The sequence below is a fragment of the Anser cygnoides genome, chromosome 27 (assembly GCF_040182565.1).
Source record: "Anser cygnoides isolate HZ-2024a breed goose chromosome 27, Taihu_goose_T2T_genome, whole genome shotgun sequence".
Lineage (NCBI taxonomy): Eukaryota > Metazoa > Chordata > Aves > Anseriformes > Anatidae > Anser > Anser cygnoides.
In genome coordinates, this window is record NC_089899.1 from 4,579,382 (window position 1) to 4,599,077 (window position 19,696).

Below are 19,696 nucleotides of genomic sequence, written 5' to 3' on the forward strand. Positions count from 1 at the left end.
GAAGGCCTTCCAAGCCAGTGCATTTAGTTGAAGCATGGTGTTTATTCTGCAGCATTGATCTGTCTCCTTGTTGAAAGAAAACATGCCAGAGCAGGACGAAAGGAGATATGGCTTTATACTGCAGAATTGACTGTGCTTGTTAAAGTGTTAACTCTTGTCACTGAGTGTTCTGTGGTGTGGGGGGGTTATTTTTTTTTCTACTGAGCTTTCAGTAGTTATATCTTGTTCCTGCTCATTCTGGCCTGGAGCTACTGTACGGTGGCCGGAATATTTCTAGGACACAATCAGGACCATTGTGTGTGTTTGTTTTGTTACTATTTTTCTCAGGTTTTCCTGAAGCAGGCTTTGAAGTCCAAAAGATCTTTTTTCATCTTTCAGGCTGTGAAGATTGTGTAGCTGTTTTTCTGTTTCTCAGAAAATGGCTAACAGGAACTCTCCTTTGATAATCCAAAAAAGAACTTTCAAATACAGGTTTTCAAGTCAGGTGGTAATTTCTTAAGAAAGTTGTAAGTACTTACCATGCTAATTCAGTCTCAGCAAAAACAAATGGGCTTGAACAGACTATTGAGACAGTATGTACTTCTGCTATCCCTGAATCCATAAATATTTCTGCTTATTCTGTAGCTGCTCAGATATTGAGCGTAATTTGGTAGCCACCATTTCACTGTGCAAATCAGGCTGACTCTGTAGGCTAGTTGTTTTATCCCCTTTGTATTTTCTGTCACTGAGTAACAGTGCTGTATTGCATCTTTTTTCTCATTGAAAGAAAATTCCATTAAATGCTGTTCGTATAATATTATAGTTGCTTAAGATCAAAGTCATTATTAACATTTGTGGGCTTTGTGCTTGCACAGCAACTTATTTATATGTTTGTTTTTATATTTACTGGTGACCCTTCTCTTTTCCCCATAAAGGCTAAAGGTCTGCAGTTAAATGTGATTATCATCGAAGTTCTGCAAAGACCTTTGCCAGCATGTACCTGCCTGAGGGGCTCTTCTGGACTGTGTGAAGACGTAAAAAAACCTTGTCTGTCATGTCATAACAGCAGTTAAAAGAAAGATGTGATGTAGCATTAAGGAGCAGCAATGCTCATTATCTGAGGGGCTGTAGTGAAGTAAAAAAAATTAGTTAATCACACTAGTTAGTAAATCGCACTAGTAAATTGGAAATGGTAGTAAATCCAAGCTAAAGATCACAGACTTCAGTAGGATGCAAGATTTATTATACATCTATCCTTGCTTGTTTCTTTTTTGTAGCCCTAGATAAAGTATCTTGCTTAGAAAGACGGTATGAAATTCAAAACATGAGCAGGTTGTTTCAGGAACTCATAGTCTATGGATAAAAGTCAGCATTTCTGGGGCGTGGTTAATTTCTTTCTAAGGTTGACTTCAAGAGCAGACCTGCTGAATTGCAAGTCTTCCTCTTCAACTGTAAAGGAGAAAGGTATGTAGATAAGTAAAATCAGGTGAGGTGCCCCCTTCACACAGTGGGGTGTATCTGCTCTAACTTTGGCTTTGTAAAGTTAGATCTCAAGATGAGAGAGCCTTCCTCTGTAGAAAGTGTAAAGAAGAATAGCTAGTCCATGTGACTAGCTAACAGAAATGATGTTAAATCAGGATTTTCCACTTCTGCATTGAGTTATACAGGTACTTTTCAAACTGTGTTAGCACAGTGACTTTGCTGTAGCTCAGAGATATGGGGACCGCTGCTTTGGGTTACTGTTTATAATACTATGTCTATAGTCTTGTGGGCGGCCAACATGGCTACTAAGCATGTAACAAATACATATTTATTATTTTCCAGTCAAACTGAACCTCCAGTATCAGTTATGGTGGTTTCATTCATTTAGCTTCAGTTTTCTCTTGTTTGGAGTGGCTAAGCCGTGCTCGTGCTACACTGGAAGTTTGAACCTGGTAATTGAAACTATTCCAGGTTGCATTTGTCAGGCACAATATGCCCTTGATCTTGATTGGCAATCTCTAGAATAACTTTTGTAAAGCTTTTATTAATAGCATTCAGCATTTAGTTAATAGTATTCAGATAGTAGTGTTAGAACCCTAACACAAAAATAAAAAATGGCATAGGAAGTGGGGGAAAAAGATCTATTCTTGTGTAGACCGATACGACTGAAATAGTCTCACATATGAATGATGGAAAAGTGCCAGTAAATAACAGAAATATCCATGGAGACCACCTAAACCCAAATCTAAATGACAGAGGTGATATATTCTGCTATTCGTCGTGCTTATGAGGGAAAATATCTCGTGCATTTACTGCAGTTAAGATTACCAGGCAGCCGTAAAATTCTGCATACATTCGGTTATCTCAGATCTTTTAACATTTTTAGAAAGAAGCTCTGAACTGAGCTCTTAATTCACTTGAGATTCATCCTTAAGAAGCTCTATTTGTCATTACTGCATTTCTTAAGGTATGTTTTTATTTGGCTGTTTTGGTGATAAAGTAGCAAAATAACTTCTTACTGGGCTATTTGTACAATAAAAATAATCACAGAGGTTGATATGTTCCTGGTGGTTTTACAGGTCTTTTACAATGCAGTATAGAAACTAATTTCAAAGTGCTAAAATAATCACTGCAGTCCTGAGAAAGGGCATGTGTCTAGAGAAGCAGTAAGGTTTGGTTAAAGGGAAAGCTATTTTTGCTTGTTTTTATTCCCTCTAATGGATTGCATTTGTCCTCTCCGTAAGCAGCAGGACTTTTGTGAAAAGAAAAAAAAAAAAAAAAAGCTTTAAACAGAGCATTGAGCCTGTTAAATCCTGGCAATGCCATGCAGCGTTGTCTTGAAGGTGGCGTGTCAGGAATGCCGTTGGATGGTGGGTATAGAATCATTTAGGTTGGAAAAGACCTCTAAGATCATCAAGTCCAACTGTTAACCGAGCACTGCCAAGTCTACCACTAATCTGTGTAATCACATGGTGTCATCACATCAGTACCCAGGAGACTCACGGGAACCTTTGGCAAAGCAGCTTGTGCCGTGAATGTTGTTCCTCAGTTCTGCCGCCTCCTGTTTGTTTTCTTACAGAAGTGTTGCTAAGTGCCACGGTTTGTCTCCACTGCACTGCTGAGTTGCTCTGTTAAAATAATGTTGATAGCAACGCTTTCTCCAGGAAGGAGAGACCTGTCTTCACTTTCTGATTCATAAGGAAAGACAAACACCTGAATTTGTCAGAGATGTATTTCAGGCCCCCAGGCGTTTGCACTTGTCTTTTACAAAGCTCATACTGATTTTCTGAATACTTGCATCGTTATTTATAGAAAAGCTTTTAAGGGAAGTCTCCAATGCTGGAACTCAGTGCTTATTCTGGAGAAGCTAAAGCTTCATCAGTTTGTCACATTTTCTTACTTAAGGGTAAAGCAAAATGTCAGAAGTAATTAAACTGTTTTAAAACTTAATTTTTTGTTCCTTCAGTTTTGCTGTTAAAAACCTGAGTGCAATATGTTTACTTTTGTGATATCTTTTTTCTCATATCTTGCTTTGTCAGATGAACCTGGGCTGCAACATGTCCATTAGAAAGATAAGTTGGATGCTTTGGAGACTGACCAGTTGGCAGTAAGATGATGTTACAGCCTGTGCACCGGTAGAAAAGAAGAGCAGTTAATAACAGTTGAGGAGGACACTTTAGCAAATGTTCCTGGCAGTGGTATACTGGAGATCACAACTGCAAATAACTTTTTCAAAGTACTGAGAGATGTGATCTGCATTTTATTTATGAATATATTTCTATCACTTTAAACACCAGAAATCATGCTGATACTGTTCACTTCTTAATAAAGAGGTTCATCAAAGTGAATAAATACTTCAGATGAGGGTCCAGTTGTCTTTAAATATGTTACTTGTTTTAAGTGTTCCTATCTGCCATTCTGTCCTCTGTCACAGTTTGTGTTCCGTGTGTAGAAAACCACAGAACTTAATGTAGCACGTGGAATTGTGCTGTGTGTAACTCACGCCCTCTTCCATTCTGTCTGCTCAGTTATTCTCGGTTTGGTAGATAGATGGATCATTTACATATAACTACTTTTCCATTAACGTTTAAAATTTGCCTGATCATGCTGTTTCTTTGCAGTGAAAGCATTTACTTTCTTGACCAACCCAGAATAAGCAAACATTAAGATCCTACAGTTATTCATGTTAAATGTAGTGGAAGAGATTTGAGTACTAGACTAATTTAGTTTCTGTAGCGAGCCTTGCCTGAAACTTCTGTGGCTTGTTACAGAAGTTTGAATGAGAAATTTACATTGCTGGTTAGCATAGAACTATTTTACCAGTACAGTCACTCTGAACTTGCATCTCTCTGTCCTACCTATTCCTTAGCTCTGTTACTTGTTTGCTGTGGTCTGTTACAGCATTTCCTACTTCATTCCTAGCTACTTCTACAAAATGAAGAAACTCAGGAGGATGGAGGCAATTGAACTTACTTTTCTCCTCATGGCATAAAGCAAATTGTTTCTGTAGAAAACTACAGCTTACAATTAAATTCATTGTTTTAACCTACCCCCGCTCCCTAAAGCAAACAAAAGGAAATCTCAAGCCCCACATCAATTTCTGGCTATAACATTTCTGTCAAAAGCTCGTTATATTCTCAATAGAAAGACTTCAGCGACTTCAGCTCAGACACCAAATTTTTAATTTCTTGTTTTCAAAGTAGTTGGCTTCTCAAACTTCTCAAAGTTCAGGTGAGTGTTGAGTAGCTTTTTACAATATAAGCCTAACTGCCATGGATGATGATGATGATGATCCTTTAAATAACTTAAAATACTAGCTTCCAGTGTGTGTGTGTGTGTGTGTAGACCTGCATATTTCTGTGTCTTTCCTTCATACAACTGCCTTTATTCCATTTAGGTTGTTACCATTTTATCTCTTCGTTCTCCTAACATGTTTTAAAAATGCTACCTTGAAGGAAAAGAAGGGGGGGAGGGGTAGGGCAGTGAAAAATACTTAGAATGAACTTGTTGCTATCTCCCAAAAATACATTTAATGCACGCAATAAAAGAACAGACATCAAAAGCAACAGAGGGTGATGGAAGTGCAAAGAAGGACAAAAAAGAGGAAGAAGCCGCCTAATAATGCTACTGCACCTATAAAAGTGTTCATATGGTTCAAATTTTTATATATAAAGAGGCCCTGTTTTAGTGTCATATTGGACAATTTTGATAACTTTTTGTCGAAATCATGTACTATAGGTAACTTTAAATTGTACTATAGTCACTACAGAAATTGCACTATGCTATAATAGTGAAGTTGCCTATAGCAACGCTTCCTTGCCTTCTGTTATGTCTCCTTCTCCTCCCGCTACCTCACAGCAGAAACTTCCCATAGCAAAATAGGTGAACAGGCAGATGCTTTTAAAAATAAATAAATAAATAAGGGGGAGGGGGTATTCATCTTCATCAGTGTGTGGTAGTTTTACCTTGCTAGGCAGCTGAACTCCACCATAACCGCGCAGAAGAGGAGGGGAAGAAGTAAAGGAAAGGACAACTCATGGGTTGAGATAAGGATAATATAATTAAAGGGAAAAGTTATTAAGGAAAAATTATTATTAATTAAACAATTTAACTAAAGGGAAAGGGGGAAAGGGAAGGGAAAACAACAACAAAAAAGTGAAGGCTGTGTGGAAGTGCAGGGGAAAGAAATTACTCTCTGCTTCCCACAAATGAGCGATGCTTGACCATGTCCTTGAAGCAGGGCCTCAACGCACGTAGCTGTTGTTTGGGAGGACAGATGTTTTCACAACGAGAGCCCACCCCTCCCCTCTTCTTCCTTTTTCCACCTCTTATTGCTGAGTGTGACACCATGTGGTGTGGAATATCCCTTTGGTTGGTTTAGGTCAGCTGCCCTGGTGATGTTCCTTTCTCACTCTTTGCCCAGCCCTAGCCTGCGGACTCTGGGAGGGTTGGAGAGAGTCCTGACGTTGTGCCAGCACTGCTCGGCAGCAGCCACAACGCTGGTGTGAGACTTGTGCTGTTCGAGCTACAAGTGCAGAGCACAGCACTGTACGGGCTGCTGCAGGGAACGGTAACATCCCAACCAGACCCAGTGTAGAGCGTGGCATGCAAAAGGAAGTACAAGATTATTGTGGGTTCTTCATACATTTACTTTATTACTCTAGATTTCAAGCGTCAAACTGGAGGCAGTTTCTAGCCTGGTCTGAAGTGTCTGAAACTGTCCCAGTTTGTTATGCGTGTCCCCCCACCCCTTTTGAAGAGGGGATCTTACACTTTGGGGGCTACTATCTGGGAGCAGTGGGGTGCGTGTGGGATCGCACAGTGATACGTAACTGCTTGCTTAGGGCCTTTTTGGTGGTTTTGGCAAAGCTAGCCAAGCAAATGTGCAGATGACAGCCTGTAACATGGCTTTAGTGTTGTCCTAACATTAACTGGAAACAGGTTACAAAGGTGAAAAACAGAGCTACACACTTTTGTTGCTTGATGTGATGTTGCCAGTTAGCCACTGGATTGTCACAGATTTCAGCTTCACGCACATTCATCACTTAAACTTTGCTTTCAAATTGATTTTCACATTCTTTCAGGTTTTTTAGAGTATTTTGGACCTCTGCTTTTTAGGACTTCTTGGAAAAAAAAAATCTGGATTGTTTATTGTCAAATAAATCTGTTTCTTAGGTATCTTTGTTTTGGGTGTAAAGCAGGCACCATTTAAATATCCTGGGGTAACAGTTATAAGTAATTTAAAAATATATGTTTGAAGAGGGATGCATTTTCAGTACTTCCATAGATGTTTAAACCAGAGGCGTTGTTGTATTTCACTAGTACAGTGCAGCGTGTTCTGAACTGAAAACTGCTCGCAGCTACCTGCCTGTGCTGCAGCAGTTGTCATCCTGCCGTGCGGTTAGTGTTGCTGTGACCTCACACTGAAGCTTTGCTCTTATCTTCCTTTTGCTGTACGGTTGCCTTGTCTACTTCTGGTAACCGGAAGGATTTTCAAGTGTTGACATGTGAGTGATTTCTAGCCTTTTCATCCAGAGCAATCTGACCTTAGTCAGATAGGAGTCTGATCAAAAGAGGATGAAACGGTTCATAGAGTCACAGAATATCCCAAATTGGAAGGGACCCATAAGGATCATCGAGTCCAACTCCTGGCACCACACAGGTCTACCCCAAAATTCAGAGCATGTGACTAAGAGCACAGTCCAAACGCTTCTTAAATTCAGGCAGGCTTGGTGCAGTGACTCCTTCCCTGGGGAGCCTGTTCCAGTGGGCGACCACCCTCTCGGTGAAGAACCTCTTCCTGATGTCCAGCCTAAACCTCCCCTGCCTCAGCTTGACACCATTCCCCCGGGTCCTATCACTGGTGACTAAAGAGAATAGGTCGGTGCCTGCCCCTCCACTCCCCTCCTGAGGAAGCTGTAGGCCGCGATGAGGTCTCCCCTCAGCCTCCTCTTTTCCAGGCAGTCCAGCCCATCCAAAAAGCTTCCACTCCTAAAACCTTTACTCATTAGAAATTAGAAAGTAAAACCATCAGACGCTGCCACAAGTGCTGCCAGAGTTGAAAGCCACACTATGATACCAAATTGCCAAGGTTTAAGTGACGTGACAGTCCTGATCCAGCGTGACATGGACTCCTGCAAAGACCAAGAACTCAGCTGTGGGAGATCCCTGTAAGTGTTGTGTGTTGTGTCCCAAAACAGTCACGGTAAGCGTGGACTGAAGCCTGCTGTGTGAAACAGCTGCCACCACAGCGTGGTTTGGGTTAACGAACGGAGGCGGCAGCTGTAGCAACGTAACTTGCACTTGTCCCTTGAGCACGTTGAATCCGCTTTCTCACTGGGACACAGATTTGTGCAAAAGACTTTGCCCTGTAATGGTTTAGTGGCCACATCTCTGCTGTCCATGCTGTTCCTTAGGGCTGCTGGGCAAGAAGGGGCATCCCTCTTGGAAGCGTCATTCTGGCTCCTGGTGATGCAGTGAGGGGTGTTCAGGTGCATTGCAGCACCTGGATCCCACGTTCTCTGCAGCTGCTTGGAGCAGGGTAAGGAATCGTTCAAAGCTCCCGCTGACAGCCAGGGTGAAATAGCCTCCCAAATGATTCTCTGTGCAAGTGACCCAACAGCACCACTGTGCTGAATAGAAATCTTAGCTATGGAAAGAGGCATTTGATCTCAGTGGTGTTGTCTCTAAATGCTGGAGGTTGGATCTCAAAGACCCCGATAGCATTCTATGCTGCCCTTATGAGCAAGCAGCCTTCCTCAATGTCTTGGTGTGGTGGTTTAACACCGAGGGGCAGCTCAGCACCATCATGCTGCACTCTCACTCCTTCTCCTCAAAAAGATGGGGAGAAAATGTGATGGAAAAAAATCCCATGGTTTGAGGTAAAGACTCAACTATTGCTGTCATGGACAAAACAGACTCAGCATCAGGGCGATCATTGTAACTTACTCCCTGTTGCTAAATGACTAGAGCAGTAAGAATTAAAAGCAAACTAAAGACAACTTCCCCCATCCACACACTTCTACATCGTCCCCCCAAGTGGCACAGGGGAACGGGGGCTGCAGTCCGTCCGTAACGTTTCGTCTCCGCTGCTCCTTCACAGCCACTCTCTGCCCCTGCTCCAGCATAGGATCCCTCCCACAGGATGCCGTCCTTCCCGAACAGATCCTGCGTGGGCTTCCCACAGGCAGCAGTTCTTCAATAACTGCTCCCACACGGCTCCATGCCACGGGGTCCATCCCCCAGGAGCAAACTGCTCCAACATGCGTCCCCCACAGGCGGCAGCTCCCCCCAGCCCCCCTGCTCCTGCGTGGGCTCCTCTCCACGGGCTGCAGCTCCGGCCCGGGGCCTGCTCCTGCGGGGGCTCTCCATGGGCCGCAGCCTCCTCCAGGCCACATCCACCTGCTCCACCGGGGGCTCCTCCACGGGCTGCAGCGTGGAGATCTGCTCCGTGTGGGACCCATGGGCTGCAGGGGGACGGCCTGCTCCACCAGGGGCCTCTCCACAGGCCGCAGGGGAACTGCTGCTGCGTGCCTGGAGCACCTCCTGCCCCCCTCCGCTGACCTTGGTGGCTGCGGATTCCTCTCTCATTTCTCATACCTCTCTCCCAGCTGCTGTTAAGCAGTTTTTTTTCCCCTTTCTGCAATGTGCTCTCCCAGAGGCACAACCAGCATTGCTCATGGCTTGACTCTGTCCAGCAGCAGGTCCCTTTTGGAGCTGGCAGGAGCTGGCTCTGATCTGACCTGGGGCAGGTGCTGGGCTCTGCTCACAGAGGCCACCCTGCAGCCCCCCCTCACCAAGCCCCTGCCATGTAAGCCCGACACACTTGGCTTACTCCAGGTCAGCACGGGAAACCAGGTCAGCCGAGTTGCACTCTGGAGGTGCCCATTTTTCCTTTGGCTGTGCAGGGAGCCAAAGGGTACTGGGATGTTTGGCTTTGGACACTGCGAGGAGAGGTAAAATGAATCCCCCTGAATTGTCACAGAGGCCAGGTAGGGAAGAGTTACCTGTTTTTGTCGCGTGTGCTGCCATTTTCCAACTTCATTCCTAAAGGCTTCAAATGCAGGGCAGATTTCTCAGGCTACGTCACATTCTGGTGAATGCAACTGTATTTTCAGCATGGACTGAGGACAGAAGAACAGGCAAAGAAGAGCCCACAGGCTGCGATCTGCTAATGTCCAAATCTGTGCTGGGAAAGCAGTTGCTTTTTCTGCATAAGATGTGTTGCTGTTCCTAACAAATCTTGCTGCATGTCCTTCCTCTGCTTCCTCGGATAACTTTTGCCCTTTATATTGCTGCTCCTTTAGTCCTGCCAGGGATGACACCATTCAGCAGCTTGTTGTGCAGGACATCGCGTGTGGGACTCACCCACAGAAAGGATGCCAGGAGGAAGACTGAGAAGTGGTTAAAGCCTCAGCCCAGCATGTGAGAAGAACTTTTCCCATACTGTTGCAAGGTAACTCGGCAGCTCTGGAAGTTCTAACACAATCTTTCTGCTTCGGCTTGCTGTTGGCTGTGTTAGAGGTACCTGGGAACACCAGTGATTCAGCTGTATGGGACTAAACAGGGCTGTGCAGCACAGATAACTGAACTGCTGCATCAGAGAAGGGAGAAAGGTGGTTTTGAGGATTAGTATTAAAGACTGAGGCACTTGATGGCTGGTAGATACCTGAGAAAGAAAATGGGAGATGAATCCAACTCCAGCAGAAGCAGTGGGAGTCTTTTTGTGGCCCACACAGCAGGACAGGGAGGGCCCATTTATTACGTCTGAGCATGTTGTTCCCTCTGTGTGATGCTGAGTTCTTGGTCTGTGGTCACATCTGTAACAATGACTGGATGTGAAAAAAAAACAGAAGTACAAAACATCTCTGTTTGTTGCCAAGAGTCATGCTTAGACCCCAGGAAATCTGATGCTGAGACCCAGGAGTGTGGCACAGGGATGGTGAGGATGCACACGTGTTTACTCTCTAGCTTGAACAGACCTGGCATCTAAGGATCCATCCATACAACTCCAGAGAATAATGCAAGGAGTGTTTCTTGGGAAACACACCCTAAGAATCCTATGAACACATCTGTCCCAGTGGTTTGAGGAAGCAGTTTGTTGGTGGAAAAATATAACCAGGAGCTGAAACTGTTGGCCCGTTTGGAAGGACTTCTCAGCTGTACTGGGAGTTGTACCCAAAGAAATGAAATTCCTTGGGGTCATTCGTTAAACAAATAGTTTTCTTACTTCTACTCTTCCTTTTTCCTTGAACTGCCAGTATTTTTAAAGGCTTAAGCATATTTTTTATTAAAAAAATAAAATAAAAACTTGAATGGAATGTGTTTGCCTGAAACTGCGTTTTCTTCTTTCTCACCATTTTGCCCTGAAAATTAGAAATGTTGAACGTAAGTATGAAACTGGTCTCTCTGATGAGCTACAGAGGCAATTGCTTCCTCTCCCCTAGTTGTGGATGCTGGAGGATATAGATAAGCCACTGCCCTTTGACAGTGGTGTTCATTTAAAGCTCCTTCTGAGTTGTACAACTGCCCCTCCCAGACTGCCATGTGTCTGTGCGCGTTTTTATCCCCAGTAGAGCAACAAGGCACAGTCATTCCCCTGGATCAGCCTCCCCTAAATCTGTCGGAAATTGGTACTGAGACAGGATTAGGCTCCAGGCTCCCTGGTCCCACCACGTCCACTCCTGAGTCTCCCCAGCGAGCTGCTGGCACCATGAGCACCTGCAGCTTGGGCGGATGCACTGGTGGCGGCTTCCAGTGGTAGCAGCAGGTCTCTCATTTGCATAGTGGAACATTAATTTTATGTGAGAGCTACACAATGCTGCAAGGTATAAGTTCTGATGATCGTTTCTAGCAAGGGTGTGGATTTGTGCCGTCAAAGGGTAAAAGTTGTTTTAAGCGTTGTCAAATAATGAGTCAGCTCTGATTAATGTTTGACTGCGCAGGCGGCAGGCACTAGGACCTCCAGGACGTTACATCTGCAGCCCTAACCAGAAGAGAAATCAGGAAATAACGCAGTGTCTCTTTCTGGGACTATGCCCTTGAAAATAAAGCTTTGCTGCTCCATGTGAAAGGGAGTTTATTCTCCAGGAATTTGGGAATTTGAGTCCAGACTTAGCTGCGAGCAGCTCCAAGGCATCGCTGCCGCCAAGGCCCTGCATGGACGTGGCTGGAAGGTAAGTGCAAGGGTCTGCTGGAGTTGCTGAGAGCAGGTGACGCGTTGCCATGTCTGCTCTGCCGGCGGGGAGGGATGGATGTCATGTTACGAGGACTGCGGTCGGTGGGGAAAATGGCCAGGTGTTGCCCGTTTTTCAACAAGCGATCTACATCTACCACTTGTCTTGGTGACCCTTAGTGCAGCCGGGTGTTGGTAAAATGGAACCTCACCGGCCCGTGTTTCAGAGGTGTGTGTGCAATATGTCCGGCTCACATTGCAGTACAGAGGTGCAATCTGGCAGCCTGTATGTTGCCCATTCTGCCTCTGTGCTGTTGCATTGTGGCAGCTCTCCCTCCAGCTAGAGTAACTCTGAGCACTGGAAACAAGCCTGAAATCCGTTTTGGGGTCAGGATGGCTCCACCGAACCCCAACGGGCTTTTGTGTTTCTCATCATTGCAAATGCTTAGGTTAACTGGTTAAAAAAGTGTAGAACAACAACAAGAAAAAAAAAAAGAGGGGGGCAAGTGTATTCTCCTAGGCTTTGTGCCCATGCACCCTGCTTGTGGGAATGCTCATTCCGGTGGTGGGAACTTGACGGGCTGGACATCTCCACGAACAAACAGTTGCTCCAGTATGAGGCATGTGAGCGGCACCAGAGGACCGTGACTCACCAGCGTGCCCCAGGTGGCTGGGTGGAGGTGCTGGCCGGGATGGGTTGGGCGCCCCGAGCCTCACAGGCTACCCAGTGCCAGTGGGGGAGAGGAGAAGTGGAGCCCTCGGGCAGCCTGAGCAGAGCACCCCACCCTTCAAGCACCATCTGCACGCATGGGCAGGGCTGCACCCGATGTGGCTGTCCTGGAGCAGCAGAAAATGAGGGACAACTTTCAGAGCCGCTGTCATCCCTGCTGGCGCGTCCCTGTGCCAGTTGCATTGTGGAGAGGGGTATGGAGCAGAGCCCATCCTTCGGCTCTGTGCCCACGAGGTCCTCGCCCACCCTGGACGCGTTACACTTGAGCTCAGCTGCATCACAGCACCTCGGGCTTGGGCTGAGCCTGCCAGGGGGCAGCCACCTTTGCACCTCTGCCCAAAGGCTTTAGTCCAGCAGGATAATACATGTGGCATGGATGGGCAGGACAAGGGGAGGTCTGTGCTAGCTAAAGATGGCTTCTGGAGCAGATAAAACTGCCGCCTGCTAATATTAGGCTTGCCACAACTGCAGCTGTCCCTTTCTTTTGTTGTTCGGGATGAGGGCAGGCACAGCAAGTCCCCAGATCCTTGTCGTCACAGCATCAGGCTGGGGATTACCACCGGTGATGCAGAGGAGTGACCGTGACTCACCCTCCAAAAGAGGAATAGAGCGGAGGGTGACATCGCTGCTGCAAGGCGCTGAGCGAGCCTCATGCCTCCCCCAGCCCGGCAGAGCCAGGGAGGCATCGTCCTGCTCTGGGTTTGCTCTAGAGGTGCAGGTGCTGCTGGTCCCAGACCCACCTTGCCCATGCTCTCATGTCAACTGAGCACCACAAAAATCTCTTCCCCCTCCTCAGACATTTCTCTTCTCCGGAAGCCAACGCTTCTCTGGCTCCTTTGAGGTCTTGGAAGCAGAGAAGCGCTGAGCTGCTGGGACAGCTTCGTGCTTTCTGGTTCTTGGGTAGGAAGGAGCAAGGTGGGCACGAAGCAGCTTTGCCTACGTGGGATGTGGTCTTATCAGATGGCGTCCTTGGTAGAGCCTGAAGCATGTGAGTCATTTGTGTGCTGAGGAATCCCACCTTCTCTTAGAAAAGGAATGAAAACATCTGCCTTACAGCGACAGAGAGAAATTTCTAACAGCACGATGGATCTGGAGGAAAGGCGCTTTTATTATGCTTTATTGTGAAAATCCTGGTGGATTGAGGGATGGTGCTATGATCTGGGGACGCATGGCAGCCTGCGTCATGCCACCCAGGATGCTGGCTCGGTGTCACAAACCAGTGTCATGGGCTGTCCTCTGGCACTGTTTTGTCCCCTTCAGCCATCCGTGCTGCCTTTGGGCTCTGCTTTCACTGCCTGGGGCTTTCCCTGGGGACTGGACACGACCGAGGGTCTCTGCCCAATGTGCCCACAGGCACTAGGGGCTCCCAGGGGGACAACTTGGCGGCAGGGGACCACAGGGACCTTGTGTGATCATCCTGGGGCCAGCAGATGTGACAGTCCCACCTCATCCCAGCCTTGCCCGTCGGTGTCACCCCTCGGGCAGGCAGCCCCCACGTCAGTGCCGCCACATCCCATGTCTGTGGGGCCCCTGCGCCTCTCCCAGCCCCGGATCTCGTGGCCCCGATGACTGGGAGCTGCAGAAACAGGAGGTGAAAATGCCAGTTTCTGGTAAAACCACATCTTCCTGCTGTCGCTGTGATGGCCTCGCAGCGCCGGTGGGCGGTGAAGCACCTCTCTGATTCGCGAGGCAGGGAGAAGGGGCAGCGAGCAGGACACCTGCATCCTGTTCCCACCTGGGTTTGGGGCAGGAGAGTCCCCAGAACACACGCTGTGGTTTTGCAGCCCACTGCCGTGGTGCAGGGCTGCCCTGGGCCATAGAGGCCTTGGTGGAGGTGGGGACAGCGGTGGTGGCCTGGGACGGTGCAGGCCATGGGCTCTGGCTCGGCCCCATCCCTCCACAGCCCTGCTTGGTTTCCTCTCCACAGGTGACATCGGGAGAGGACGGGGAGTCCCTGATGCACTGACGGCCGAGCATGTCTGGGGTGAGCGGGGCTGCCAGCTGCAGGGGCTGGCTCCTGACCGCGGGGGCCTTTGGGCACGGCCCGATGCCTCCGCTTCCCCCAGGGGCATCAGCAGCACCGTCCCCTCCTGCACTGGCATAGGGGTGCCAACATCAGGGTGTCCCATCCCACCAGGACCACAGCGGGGTGCAGGGGGGGTCCGTGCCCCGTGTCCCTTGTCCCTGGTACCATGTCCTATTTCAACGGTGCAGTCGTTCTGGCCAGGGACCAGGGGGGTCCACAGGGCTGGCCCTGATGTCCGTGGGAGGTGGAGGGGGACAGGCCTAGCCTAGCCCTGCCCTCGCTGCCCTTGCTGATGCTGCTTCCTCCCCTGCAGAAACACTGGCCCCCAGGGACGCAGTGCGTCACCAAGCATGACCATAACAAGCCCAAGGCCGGCGAGCTGGCCTTCCGCAAGGGAGATGTGGTCACCATCATCGAGGCCGTGGAGGTGAACCCGAGGGGCACGTGGGGGCCAGCCGTGGCCATGCAACGGAGGGGAGGGGACCCCAGGGCCATCGGCTGAGCTGCCGGAGCCGGGACCACCTTCCCCGGTGTGCCCCCTGCCTCCCCCTGCCCTGAGACCCTCTCATCCCCAGGGCAAGGGCTGGTACCGCGCCAGGCACAACGAGAGCGGGCAGGAGGGGCTGCTGGCGGGCAGCGTGCTGCGGGAGCGCGGCGCCATCCGCGCTGACCCCAAGCTCAGCCTCATGCCGTGAGTACAGCGGGGGTCCCGGTGGCGGCAGAGAGGGGTCTGGTGTGCGTGGGGGCAGAGCAGCCCTTAGCCCTGGCCGTGGGGGGATTTGCTGGGGCAACACCTGGCTTCACAGAGTTGTGCCCACCCAGCGTGGATGGGCCTGATGGGGAGAGGGGTTGTGCAATGGGCTTGGCACAGCCTTGGTGGGGTCTCTGCTCTTCCTGTCTTGCTGCTGGTGCCCTGTCCCCATGTCCCCTGTTCCCATGGTCTCTGTCCCCACATCCCCTGTCCCCAGCTGGTTCCACGGGAAGATCTCAGGGGTGGAGGCAGTGCAGGAGCTGCAGCCCGCCGAGGACGGGCTCTTCCTGGTGCGCGAGTCCGTCCGGCACCCCGGCGACTACGTGCTGTGCGTGAGCTTTGGCAAGGAGGTGATCCACTACCGCGTGGTGCACGAGGAGAACATGCTGAGCATCGACAGCCAGCACCGCTTCTACAATCTCATCGACATGATCGAGGTGAGAGCCCCCCCAGTCCGTGAGCTGCACTGGGGGGCTCCAGGGCCGGTCCAGCCCAGCACATGGTGATGGAGAACCTGTGGGGTGATCCCTGACCCACCTCGTGCCAGCGCTGCCATCCATGTGACAGCATGGTCACCTCGTCCCGTGGTACTTGGGAGCTCGCTGCTGCTGCCTGTGTTCTTTGCTGGGTTTTGTTCGGTGCAGTTCTCCACCCCGGGAAGTTCTCCCAGTTCCCCACTCCGTTTGGGGTGCAATGGATGGATCCAGGATGCCCTGGTGTCCACAAACCAGCTGTGCCCACAGCATGCCCTGCCCAGGGTTGTGTGTCCCCTGTCCCTGCTCCTCTGGTGCTTCATGCAGCAGCGGAGCTTGGGGCATTTTGGAAAACAAAGCTCCTGACAGCCTCTGCCCCCGTGCCCTGGATGAGGCCTGAGCCGCACTGAGGCTCAGAGGCGTTTTGCTGCAGTTCTCTCCCCCCGAGCTCTCCCTTCACCCGCTCACCCTGTGGGACTCCAGGCTTCCTGCTGTCGCTGAATTTATCACCAGCTCTCATGCTTTCAGCAGGCTCTTCCTCAAGATCTGTCTCTGCCCTGTCTCGTAACTCTTCCATGCCTCGCTTCTGGGGTTTTGTACTGCCATATATTTTCCTCATTTAGACACAACTTCTGCTTTCAGACCAGCCCTTTCCCCGCTCAGCTGCCCCAGCCCTGCTCTGTAACCACTACGGCCATGCTGCTGTTTCCGCTTCACCTCTGTAAACCCAGCTCGGACGTGTTGCTCCCTCCAGGGCCGGGCTGTAGCACCCGCAGGGTTCAGCCCCATCATCTGCTGCCCGGCTCGCCGGTAGCGTCCCGAATCCTCGCCCGGTCGTAGTGTCTCCCTGGCCATGCCCCATGGAGACCAGGGCTGAGATGCAGGCTGGGGACTGCAGTGCTGGGGGAAAAGCAGGATTTCACGCAGCCGGAGCAGGAGGGGCTCTGGGCACCTCAGGGCCAGATGCAGGTGGTAGCTTTGGTGGTAGGGGCCCATGGAGCATCCCAAAGCCGTTTCCTGGCTCTGCACCCACCACCTGCCCCAGCCTCGTCTGTCCCTTCCTCTGCAGCACTACACGAAGGAGCAGGGAGCCATCTGCACCAAGCTGGTGAAGCCCAAACCAAAGACTGGGATGAAGTCAGCCGAGGAGGAGTTGGCCAAAGGTAGGGGATGGCGGGAGAGGAGCAGGTCTGGGTTTTGGGGAAGGAGGTGGCGCGGCCCCACTGGTGGCCTTGTTGACCTGTCCTTGCACCTGTTCTCAGCCGGCTGGTTGCTGAACCTGCAGCACCTCACACTGGGAGACCGCATCGGGCAAGGCGAGTTCGGAGGTAGGTGAGAAGATGGAGACAGAGATCCCTGAAGGACATCCCCCGATGTCCGTCCTGGGCACTGTCCTGGGGCTTTTGGGGTCTCAGCCTGGGATGTGGGGAGTGGGACATGTGGCCAACGGCTCAGCCCCATGACACATGCCCCGTGTCCCCTCCCAGATGTCCTGCAGGGTGAGTACATGGGGCAGAAGGTGGCTGTGAAGAACATCAAGTGTGATGTGACCGCCCAGGCCTTCCTCGCTGAAACTGCTGCCATGACGTGAGTGCCTGGGGGGGCACTGGGGGGACACTGAGGGGGTATGGCCAGACCCTGCCCCACGACCCAGGCACAAACAAGCACCCCCTTGACCACGGTTGCCTCCTTTCAGGAAGGTCCGGCACAAAAACCTGGTGCGTTTGCTCGGCGTCATCCTGCACAACGGCCTCTACATCGTCATGGAGTTCATGAGCAAGGTGAGAGCATGTCCTTGGCCAGCGGGACCCATCGCTGCTCAGTTTTTTGGACAAAATCCTTGGTCTGGGGCTGAACTGGGTGGATACTGGGCAGCTCTTAGGTGTTTCTCCTCCTCCGTCAGGGCAACCTGGTGAACTTCTTGCGCACGCGGGGCCGCGCGCAAGTCCCTACCCAGCAGCTCCTCCAGTTCGCTCTGTAAGTGCCCCCTCCCCTCCACACCGCTGGGACCAGCACTCTGCATCCCCCTGGGAGGCACGCGGTGACGCTGCCTCGCCACCACAGGGATGTGGCCCAAGGCATGGACTACCTGGAGTCCAAGAAGCTGGTGCACAGGGACCTGGCTGCCCGCAACATCCTCATCTCCGAGGAGCATGTGGCCAAAGTGAGTGATTTCGGCTTAGCCCGGGTCAATCCCAAGGGCGCGGACACCACGGTGCTGCCCGTGAAGTGGACGGCTCCCGAGGCCCTGAAGCACAATGTGAGTGATGGAGGGAAGGGAAGGGGTCCAGGGGTGGGGTGGGGTGTCCTAAAGCAGCTCATCCCATTGGGTCCCCCCTTCCCATACCCACCTACCACTTCCCACCAACTCATCCCTGCCCCACGGCAGCTTCTGGTGCCACCAGCTCATTGTCTCCCCAAATTTGGCCTTTGTCCTGATCCTGGGGTGTGGGGGGGATTTAGGGCACCTCCTATGGGATGCGGCGGGCTGGGACAGCCGGGTTGGAGCTGGAGTCCTGGTGGTGAAGGAGGGCCAGGCCGGGAGGTCACAGCCCGATGAGGGGGAGGACAGCCCCGGGAGCAGCAGGAGGTGAGGGCACAGCCCTGGGGAGCCCAGCACAGCCCGTACCCAGCTGCAGCCTCCCTGCCTCGTGCCGTGGCAGAAATTCTCCTCCAAGTCGGACGTGTGGAGCTACGGGATCCTCCTGTGGGAAGTGTTCTCCTTCGGCCGAGCACCCTACCCCAAGCTGGTGAGTGCCAGGGGACACTCTGGGTCGTGTCCCCAGGGGATGGATGGGAGGGGGACATCCCAGCTCCCCCTGGCCAGTGGGGTCCCAGCTCCCTCCTTCATCTTTAGAGCCTGAAGGAGGTGACAGAGCTGCTGGAGGAGGGGTACCGCATGGACCCCCCCGAGGGCTGCCCACCTGCCATCTACGCGCTGATGAAGAGCTGCTGGGAGATGGAGCCGGGCAAGCGGCCGTCCTTCAAGAAACTCACAGAGAAGCTACAGAAGGAGCTGAAGCACCTAAGGGACGTTTAACCTGCGTCCTGATCCCAGAACCGATGGCCAGAAGCCCCCCAGACCCACCGGGATAGGGAGCAGCATGGAAACGAGCGGCCAGGCAACCTGCATGCTGCTTTCTCCCAGAGAAGATGGGGCAATGGTTTGGCAGTGTGCCCTCCTCCTCTGGGGTGGCCGAAGAGGATGCAACAACCTCCCACCATCCCCGTACGGGTCTTTCACCCAGCCACACTTGGGGACACCTGGAGCGGCGGCAGGGACCCCAACCCACCAGGCTGCAGAGAGCAGCCCCACAGGGGTGCTGGGCCCATGGCCCCCTGTGGGGTCCCTTTGACCCCCCCCCCCCTCAGGTGACAGGGGACAGGACGGGACATCCCAGCCTGCTGGAAAATGAAACCCCAACCCTGGCAGAGCCCTGCGCTGGCACAAAATGGAGGCCCAAACACAGCCAGCTCAACTGCCTTAATTATTATTATTTTTTGATTAAACCAAAGAAATTAGTTCAACAGCATCTTTAAGTCTCCAGTCTCAAATTAGTGCTCTCTCTTACATGGGGCTGAGTGCACCAAAGCACGGGGAGGGGCGGGCAGGAGCTTCGGCCCTCGGAGACCCCCATGCGCAGCCCGGCCCCGCTCCGCTCGGGGCTCTGCACGCAGCCGGGGATTATTCTTTTAATCAGAGTCTGTATGGGAATTGCTGCATATAGATTACGGGAGCTGGACTCGTCCTCCAGTGGTGGGAAGCCCCCAGCCGTGCCGGCTCGCAGGCAATCTCGATGTCTTGGTGGAGCAGGGATTAACGGGGCCACGGGGCTGCGCGTATGTGCGTGCCCGCCTGCTTCCTCGTTTCCCTTCCAGTCCTTCCACCCTTGATTGAGTTTTTCGGCTAATCCTCTTCTGTGTCCTCTGTGCCGACTTCTTGCAGCTCTCACCCTGCTGAGCTGGGTGGCTCTGGGTGCCCACGGTGCCAGGCAGGGTCTGAACCCTCCATCAGGGCCCGTGCAATGGGGTATCTCAGTGAGGTACGGGTCCCCAGCACCCTTGGGTGCAGCGAGAGGCA

General features: G+C 51.2%; 1 protein-coding gene and 1 long non-coding RNA gene across 35 annotated transcripts in view; both read left to right on the top strand.

Moving 5' to 3' along the window:
• Positions 1-3,820, top strand: part of LOC106045689 (uncharacterized) — a 30,243-nt gene extending 26,423 nt beyond the window's left edge. For 25 of the 32 annotated variants that reach the window (XR_010826761.1, XR_010826753.1, XR_010826759.1 and 22 more), the window contains one exon: positions 379-3,820. This is a non-coding gene — a long non-coding RNA (uncharacterized lncRNA). The remainder of the gene's footprint in view (positions 1-378) is intronic. The other 7 variants (XR_010826760.1, XR_010826769.1, XR_010826779.1 and 4 more) reach the window with 6 other exon arrangements.
• Positions 3,821-11,298: 7,478 nt separating this feature from the next.
• MATK (megakaryocyte-associated tyrosine kinase) lies at positions 11,299-19,148 on the top strand. Of its 3 annotated transcripts, XM_048077764.2 has the most exons (14): positions 11,299-11,636; positions 13,270-13,353; positions 14,293-14,349; positions 14,705-14,818; positions 14,967-15,082; positions 15,360-15,579; positions 16,685-16,778; positions 16,878-16,943; positions 17,103-17,202; positions 17,312-17,396; positions 17,519-17,592; positions 17,680-17,875; positions 18,279-18,365; positions 18,473-19,148. In XM_048077764.2, exons 3-14 carry the CDS (start codon positions 14,341-14,343, stop codon positions 18,653-18,655), a joined length of 1,344 nt encoding a protein of 447 aa, XP_047933721.2. In that variant the 5' UTR covers positions 11,299-11,636; positions 13,270-13,353; positions 14,293-14,340; the 3' UTR covers positions 18,656-19,148. The 3 variants fall into 3 exon arrangements, with proteins under 3 accessions (XP_047933721.2, XP_013051794.3, XP_013051793.3); XM_013196340.3 differs by lacking the exon at positions 13,270-13,353; XM_013196339.3 differs by lacking the exons at positions 11,299-11,636; positions 13,270-13,353; positions 14,293-14,349 and having other exon boundaries at positions 14,356-14,818.
• Positions 19,149-19,696: the final 548 nt, after the last annotated feature.

Coding starts and splice junctions, on each gene's coding strand:
- MATK (XM_013196339.3), top strand. CDS start 14,684: ATGCTGCTTCCTCCCCTGCAGAAACACTGGCCCCCAGGGACGCAGTGC. Junction 17,203..17,311: donor GCTGAAACTGCTGCCATGAC/GTGAGTGCCTGG, acceptor GCCTCCTTTCAG/GAAGGTCCGGCACAAAAACC. Junction 18,366..18,472: donor GAGCACCCTACCCCAAGCTG/GTGAGTGCCAGG, acceptor CTTCATCTTTAG/AGCCTGAAGGAGGTGACAGA.